Source organism: Glycine soja, unplaced genomic scaffold (genome assembly GCF_004193775.1).
Source record: "Glycine soja cultivar W05 unplaced genomic scaffold, ASM419377v2 tig00105528_1_pilon, whole genome shotgun sequence".
NCBI classification, from domain to species: domain Eukaryota; kingdom Viridiplantae; phylum Streptophyta; class Magnoliopsida; order Fabales; family Fabaceae; genus Glycine; species Glycine soja.
Window position 1 is genome coordinate 3,443 of NW_021144551.1, and position 8,934 is coordinate 12,376.

At 32.1% G+C, this 8,934-nt stretch overlaps 1 protein-coding gene across 2 annotated transcripts; it reads left to right on the forward strand.

The window, feature by feature from the left end:
- The first annotated feature begins 2,284 nt into the window (after positions 1–2,284).
- Positions 2,285–7,579, forward strand: LOC114404650 (F-box/FBD/LRR-repeat protein At1g78750-like). 2 transcript variants are annotated; one of them, XM_028367520.1, is made up of 5 exons: positions 2,285–2,654; positions 2,792–2,848; positions 4,171–5,151; positions 5,304–5,473; positions 7,339–7,579. In XM_028367520.1, exons 3-4 carry the CDS (start codon positions 4,177–4,179, stop codon positions 5,463–5,465), a joined length of 1,137 nt encoding a protein of 378 aa, XP_028223321.1. In that variant the 5' UTR covers positions 2,285–2,654; positions 2,792–2,848; positions 4,171–4,176; the 3' UTR covers positions 5,466–5,473; positions 7,339–7,579. The 2 variants fall into 2 exon arrangements, with proteins under 2 accessions (XP_028223321.1, XP_028223322.1); XM_028367521.1 differs by lacking the exon at positions 2,792–2,848.
- The last annotated feature ends 1,355 nt before the right edge of the window (positions 7,580–8,934 follow it).

Consider the following 8,934-nt stretch of genomic DNA (forward strand, 5'->3'; position numbering starts at 1 on the left):
GATGCCGCTATCGCTGTCGGAAGACACGTGAGTCCGCTTAGAGGAAGGGATGAGTTATTTACAATTGAGGATTAGTGAGAACATGTGTAGGGATCCTTAGAGTATCAATTGAAATGAGTTTTTGGGTGTTTTTGCAATTTTCATTTTATCCTTATAATTATTACGATGAATTATATTTGTTTGATGAATCAGTTGATGTCCCAATGAGAAATTGTTGTGAAATTGATGTGTTCTTGTATTGAGTGTGAACCCCTTAAAAAATTAAGCTCTTTTATTAACATAAATTATATTTTAAATAATCTTATTCAATGACTTATTTTATATAAATTCTTATCTTGTTCTAATTTTTCTATGACGATGATCAACATGTTATGTGTATATAATTATTGTAATACTGGAATAATAAATTAAAGAAAATTGTAAGGTTAATGCCTAGTGGTAATTTCTTTTGACGTAATATTAAATTAATTGTTATAGAAATTCTTTGATTAAAAATAATGTAGTTTAATTTACTATATACATATACATATATATGTTTTGTATCATGCAAATATTATTATTGTGTGATGTGTATATGAGTTATAAGGTGTAATAAGTTATTATAATGGTATTATAATATTATTGTGAAAATTGAGTAGTACAAAATTGAATGTATCAATTTGCGAGATATATGTAAAAATGAGATGGTTGATGTGATATTATGAGATGTTAAATTGTGGGCATGATATTTGATTGTGAATAAGTGTGTGTGTTTGATATTTAGCCATTTTTCATGTTCAACTTCACATCTAAAATTTCTTAGGTTTAGTTTCACTTTAGAATTAGATATCATCTTTTTGAAAAGAATTTTGTTACTTGTAAAATAGAATGCTCGAGAAAGTTATTGAAAAATTAGAATGAAAATGAGATAATAAAATCCTTATACTTTCATAAACTATTATTGTAATTTATCATTAAGAATTTATTTAATGTCTATTTTAGTCTTTTAGTTTATTTTTTAGGTTTAATTTGATACTCTAATTCAAACATACTATTTTTCATGGACTATGTTTGACAAAACTAGTTGAAAGCTCGAAAGCTAGTTGAAAACTAAAAAGATACCTTATTAATTTAAAAAATATTATGCGAAACTAGTTGTTAAATAGCTGAAAATTGTAAAATTACTAGAAAAAAAATTCATAATTTATTTAAAATGGATAAACAGAAAATTTGATAAATATATTAAGGATAAAAATTAAAAAAAAATAGAAATTAGAAGCTAGAAGCTAGCATTTTTTTAAAAAAGATACTTCAAGTAAAGTTTCAAAAAATGTTAGAAGTTATTGAGAAACTATTAAAAAAACTTATCTATCGAACTATCAAATGAGTTTTTCAACTAATTAATAAAAAAAACTAAAAATTAACTGAAATGTCTTGTCGAACATTACCATGATTTTCTGACACCATTGCCTATTGTGTCCCCTTCGATAGGTTCTTGGTCGAGTACCATAATCTCATTGCAGACGAGCAAAGCCCTACACCGTTGTGACAAGTTCTTAGTTTTCATCATCCCAAATCACAATTCACAATTGTTTCCCATAATCACAAACCATAATGTGAGATCAATTTTTTACATATTTATTTAAATATTTAAAATTTAATAAATAATTATTTGATGAATAATAAGTTTAACAAAAATATTTGTTATTAATTTCATGTGTAAAACTAGATATACGATCTATTACTAAAAGAAAATTAAGTATATATAAACTCAAAAATCTATTTTCTTATATATGTTTCTTTATTATTATTTTTATTTTTAATTTTCCTTTTTTTAATTCTTATATATACATAAAGGATCTCAAGGGAGGATTTTCCATATCCATCATTGCCTTTATATTTTTTCTTTATGCCCATAACATATTTTTGTTTGTATGTCAATTTTTGCATTCCTCAATTCACTCTAATTATGTAGGATCTCATATATTCCACTTCCTTTCTAATTGTGACACAACAAACTCAATTTGTAACCTTGTTTTGTATTATTCATAAACTAGAAAATATTTTGTAAAAAAGGTCTAGCTCACACATGGATCCAACTTTGCCGCCTATCATTAATTATCAATTACTTCATTCAGTCAATCAATCAGTTACTTTGATTAAAATGGCTCCACTAAGGACACATGTCAACTTCTTATAAAAGCTGCCTAAACTAGCATCTAAATATCTAAGTTTGTCCTATTTGTTCTCATTTTTTATTAGTTTTGATCAGTTTTTTTCTTTCTTCTGCATTTAGTTTATTCTTTTCTCTCTTCTTTCAAAATCTTTCAGACAACACCTCAAAAAACCTCCTCTGGTCACCGACTCTAATGTGATTTTTGGCTTGTTAGGGCTGCAGCTTGAAAAAGTAAATCGATTAAAACGTTTCTCACATTCTATTATTCATTTCCCCCAAAAAAATTCCAGAAAATAGCACCTTGGCCAAACCCTAACTATCAAGTTATTGTCGTTGTCGGTCATAGTGAGAAGAATGATTTTTCTTCTGTCATTTTTCCTTTTCCTTTTCTAGAAAATCCCTTAAATCCTCGACATCTAGTCACCAACTCTTATGCCCTCTTCTTTTCCTCCTTTTGTGATTTCCATCTTCTTCAACAAATCTAAAGGTAGTGTGATGGGTAAGCTTCTTCTTTTTTCTTTTTCATTTTTACCTTTGACAAAACTTAATTATTAGAAGTTTGTTTATCTTCTTCATTTGAAGAACAATTTTGGTTGCTAAGTTTTCTGGATTGCCCCTAATGTTTGTACCTTTCAGTTATATTCAAAGGTTTTTGTTGTTCTTCATTTTAGGAATCACAATCGTCAGGTGTGGGTACGTATTTTTTCTTTCCTTATTTTTGTTTTTGTGTTTGAGTCTGATGCATACACAATGTGTAGCTAACATTTTTGTTGTGGGTGAGTTTTCTTTAATTTTTCTCTTTGGGGTACTAGAGCATTTTGGCAGCAATGACTAGGCAAGTCTGGGCAATCATGGTTAAGCAAGCTCTATGGGTTACCTTTGGGTACTACTTATGGATTTTAAATTTCTTCCACTTGAGAGGAAAATTACCATGTGAAAGAAACTCACACTTGACGAGAAGATTCTTAAAGTACAAGTGTGAGGTGAAGTCTCACATCGTATAGGAATTAGAATGTTGAGCATCATATATGTGAAGAAAAGACCCATAAGTATGAACCTTAAGGTTTTAGGTTAAAGTGTAGTGTCAAGTTCATTTATATGGTTACTCATGGCCCTTTAGTGTAAATATCCCTAATACCTCCTCAGATTTCCCAACAATTGATATTAGAGTCGATGATATGACTTAGTGATTGGCTTGAACAAGTGAAGAAGACGAAAATGAATCCATGAACATGAGAATCCCTTGAATTGAAAATGACTTCCACTCAAGGGGGAAACTACCATGTGGAAGAGAATCACAATTGAAACGGGGGGGGGGGGGGGGGGACTATTGTAATATTAAGATTTTGAAGTTAAAGTGTGATGTCAAATTCATTTAAACGAGATTAATGTAACAAGATCCCAAAAGAAACACAAAGGATGTCAATATTAATAGACAATGTAATTCAGTTGAAAAATAGGTTTAAATGTGGTTTTGTCCTCATAAGGTCACATTTTTTTTTTAATTTTAGTGTCTCTAAGTTTTTTTATTTATTTTTAGTTCCCATAAGTTTACATTTTTTTTTTCAGTTTTTGTGCATGGAATTTGTTTTGTTCATTTTTAGTTCATATAAGTTTGTAATTTTTCAATTTGGTCCCTCTAAGTTTGATTTTTTTTTTTCAATTTTAGTGTGAACTTACAAAGACTAAAAAAAGAAGAAATATTAAAATCTTAAAGGATTAAAATTGAAAAAAGCACAAACTTACATACATAGCTAAAAATGAACAAAAAAAAAACTTACATAAATCAAAATTAAAAACACACAAATTTACAGAAACCAAAGTTAAAAAACACCAACTTAAAAAAAAAAAGACAACAAAATATAAGGAACCAAAATCTCAGATTAAAATTTAAAGAACCAAACTGTAATTAAACATTTAAACCTTAAAAAATGGAATATTTCAGAGGTTATGAATATCTGCTATGATCTTAATCTATAGTATGTGAAATATTTGTCAAACGTTTCTTTGGTCAGGTATCAATGGAAGGAAAAGAAACTGAGGGAATGTTGAAGATGACGACAGATAAGAGACAACAGAAGCGAAGCAGAAGTGACAGAGAAGAGGAAAGGGACAGGCTGAGTGAGTTGCCTGACTGTGTTGTGCTCCACATAATGGAATTTATGGACACAAAATATGCTGTACAAACTTGTGTCTTGTCTAAAAGATGGAAGGACCTTTGGAAGCGTCTAACTTATCTTGGATTCAATACAACCCTCTTTAACAATGTTGTCAAATTCAACAAATTTGTGTCTCGCGTTCTGTCTGGCCGAGATGGTTCAGTTTCCCTGCTCAATCTTGAATTCACGCGTCGCGGTATGGCAGAGCCCAAGCTCTTCAATAGGCTGATGAAATATGCTGTGCTGCACAATGTTCAGCAGTTTACAGTATCTCTAAATTTAAGCTTCAGACAGAGTTTCGAGTTTCGCCCCTACATCTTTTCCTGTGAGTCCTTGACATTTCTGAAGCTTTCATTTAATTCTTTTGACACCTCGATTGTAGCACTTCCAGGATCTCTGAACATGCCAGCATTAAAAAGCTTGCAAGTTGAGGCTGTCTCTTTTACTGCAAGGGACAATGACTATGCTGAGCCGTTTTCTACCTGTAATGTGCTGAATACTTTGATACTTGATGGTTGTTCGTTGCATAAAGATGCAAAATTCCTCTCTATATCAAATTCTAGCCTCTCTAGTTTGACCATAAGTGGTAGCTTTGAAGGAGGAGCTTACAAAATTGCGCTTTCTACTCCAAACCTTAGTTCTCTCACAGTCACGGGTCATAATAATCACACAATCTCCTCCGCATGCAATCTTTCTTTCCTTGAAGAAGTAACCATTGACACCCTTGGTTATACACTTTTTCCGAATACAGACTTACTCATCATAAGCTGGCTGCAAGTTCTCACCAATGTAAAGATACTGAGGCTCTATTCGGGTACCCTTCTGACAATACTACGGGTTAGTTACTATGCTTTCTCCTCTTTACATCTTTTATTTTTTTCATAATGCTCATAAGATGGGTGTTCTTGTGTCAAATTTTTAGCCGATACTCAATCTTGCAATTAAGAATGTCAATTATAATATGCCTCCTATTCACTCTAATTGTGTAGGATATATCAAATCCTGTTTCGGTGAGTACTCAGCCTCCCTGCTTTGTTCAATTGAAGTCATTGATTTTGGCGAACCAACCATCTGCAGATATATCTTTTGAGCAACTAAAGAGAGCAGTGGAGTACCTACTTCAAAACTCTCCACAACGTAGAATTGATTAAATCTTCAGGTAGAGTTTTTTCCATATTATTCAGTTTTACTTATTTTATGCTTCTGTTTTTTCCATGATACAGTGAGACTCTCTTCCATCCATGTCATCATTGTTTTTTTTTTTTTTATGAAACTACACTATGGGGAGCAATGTGTCTGAGACAAAAAATTTATTATTTTTTTGTTGGAGAATGCTGATGAGTAAAATATTCTGTTTACAACTGAATTGAGACTGCAACAGAAAACTAGTTTTTATTTGAGTTCTTTTGAAATGACAACAAATATCTTTTAGTGGCAATCAGTTTATGTTGTCTTTGAAGTTTTTGCATGGTATGTATTACAACAGTCTGGATCATCCTTAAAGAACAAAACTACCGAAGAAAAAAGGACACATACTAGACTGAAGAATCTGAAGTGGTTTTGTTTGCTAGTGTTGTATGTTGCATTATGACTGTGAAACTTTCAATCATGAAATTGGATCGAATCCTTCTTTTCACTTAAGGCTAAGATTTAGCTGTTATATTGTCATTCAATTTCACATCTGAAATTTCATAGAATTAGTTTCATGGTAGATCTAGATACAATCTTTTTGAAAAGCATTTTGGTAATTTCAAAATAGGAAGAGCTCAAAATGCATTTTTGAAAAGCCTTAAGCATGTATAGTACCTCTGCATTGCTGGCTAAAGTTCGGTCTTTCTGAGTTCTCAGATTGTAAGTTTGCAACATAAAATTCAATGCTTGTAACACCTATAATAGGATAGTCACAGGCCAATCATGAATGAGTGTGGTAGTGGCAGGGAAGAGAAATTAGACCCATAGAGGAAGAAGTGAGGAGTGGAACATGCTAATGTGGTTGAAGGAGAGAGAATATAACAGAAAATGACAGGTGGCAAGGGGAGAGAGGGAGGAGAGAGAAGGTTATCTAATGGGTGTAGTTGTGGTAATCGAAAAGGGGTATCAAAAAATTAGTATCAAATATCAATATTGGCTAGACTGAGTGAAGTTCTGCCTCAGGAAAGGGGTTCTCTAATTTCTGTTATTGTTTGTTTTCTATCTTTCATCTTGTAAGGAGCTAGTCTCCAGCTATAAGCCATTACCCTATTTTTCTTTTTATATTTTCTTGGATTGCAACATTGTAAAAGAGGTTTATACCTCTGATATTGTTCCAATTCAGTATCAACATTACTTGAGTTTTACCGTTCCTATTTTGGCTCCTAACAGATAGCTTTCTGCCTTTCTCGTGTGTTATTGTTTTCAATTCCTTCTCCCCTGTTATTCCTATATTGTTTGCATGCTGTTATGTATCTTCCAGAAACTTCACATATATTTTTTGTATATGTTACGTATAATCTGTGCAAGGCAATAATCTTGGCAACTTTTACTTTTTATGCATTTAGTGGATAAGATAAAGCCTAAGGAGATATTTGTTTAGATGAGAAAGCCAGTAATTGTCACTCCAAAATATATGAAGACTAGTGGCAGGCATTGACAACACTACAATTAACTGATTAAGTGAACATATGTCTGAAACTTGTGTTTTGATTCACTCGCGCTTGTTCTTTGTAGCTTTAGAGATAGAAATCACTACAAGCAAAGCACTCTTAATTAGATGTTGCAAATTATGTTGAAACTTGAGCATGTGTTTGGCATAAATTTGCTAGGGACTTCCTTTATAACACCCCACTTTCTTGCTTCTAGTTTTTCCTTGCATACTTGGTGTAGTTCTATGGCTGCTAAGTCAAGTTGAATTATAAAATGATTTACTAGTGATGGCATGTCATTTTCTTAATTTGACCTACCGAATATTAACTTGAACATTTCTTGGTATAGGCATACTCCTTATTATAAATTGTTTTTGACTAAGTTTAACTCTTGCTTATTTAGGTTCCTTGTTCATACATTGTTGATCCAGGCCCTCAAAGGATCCTATGTGGCTCAATTTGGTGAGAGACTGTTTGTTGGCTTCCTGTATTACATGGCCTAGTACTGTGTAGGTTCTTAATGTCTTTAATAAGATTGTAGTTTTGACCTAAAACCAAGAAAATATTGTAGTAATGATGAGTAGCTGGAAGCTTGGAATTGTTCCCTTAACTAAGGAAAATAACAGTTTGAGAATTCATCTCTACTATCGGTTTTCTTTTCATTTTCATTTTATTTCTAATCATATCCTTGACTAATTTGAGAGTTGAGGCCCTAAACAATCCCCAACGTTCAGCCTTGACAATTGAACATAAACCCAAGTTTGTGAAGAATCACTCAAAAGATCTAGAGTCATTATGATTCTAGGGCTTGCACCTCGAATGCTCAAAAAAACCTAACTCGTTTTCACATACTTCACTATTGGGATTTGCGAGATAATATTTATGGAGAGAGAAAACAAATTGCACGAAGCAGTACAAAATGGAGGCTCAATTCCTTTTTCTCTCTGATGTTTAGGAACCCTATCAGAGCAATCGGAGGAAAAATTTGAGGAATCTCAGGAAACCGTTAGAGATGTTGCTATTGTTGTCACAATGCACATGTGAGCCCGCTTAGAGGTAAGAGATGTGTTTATCGCAATTGGGATTAGAATGAACATGTGTAGAGATCCTTAAAGGTTAAATTGAGGTTTATTTTTGAATGTTTATTGAATTATTGAATTTTTCCTTTATGATTATAAATACAATATTAATGTCCTGATGCCAATTGGTTAATAAAATTGAGTGTCATTGGTGTTTTCATTTTTACCTAGAATTATAAGGTTCTTATAATAAGTATACAATGTACATATAAGAATTAAGAATTAAATAGTTAATGAGGATGTATTAAGGAATCACAACTTCAACTACTACATTCACGACTACACACAAATAAAGGGAGTTAAGTAGTCATGCATTTACACATCAAGAAAGACACACTCATCTAAGATATATATATATGGTCCAAAAGGTTCTTGCAACACTAATCCACGCATCAAGGGAGAAATAAGCTAACTAACAACATACACATGATGATAAAGGTTCATTAACACATTATCAATCAATATCAAGACTACTTGCATCACCCAATGGCTTGCCATAATGTCCAACCGCACTTCACAAATTATAGAGATGGCCAGTCTCAAAACTCATGACTCAATAGTGGATTTATGGTATAACACACATTAAGGATGCAAGGCACATACAAGCATTTTTATTAAGTCTCATTTGATCATGCAAAGGAAAATACAATTAATAATTCAAGCATGTTGATAACAGCTAAATAATTGTATTTTGATAATAGAAAATAAGGCAAAATTGTCTTTAAAAATAATTATTTAGCAGTTATTTGCGCTTAAATATTAAATAATTGATATTTTGTTGAATTTTGGCTGCACATATAAAAACTGGAGGTGTAACAAGCAAAAAGGCCAGAAAATTGAAGAAAAGAAGAAAATCTGAAGCAGGCCCAGCCCAATACGCGCTGAGCGCGCGTCACGCGCTGAGCCCGTGATCCAACAAA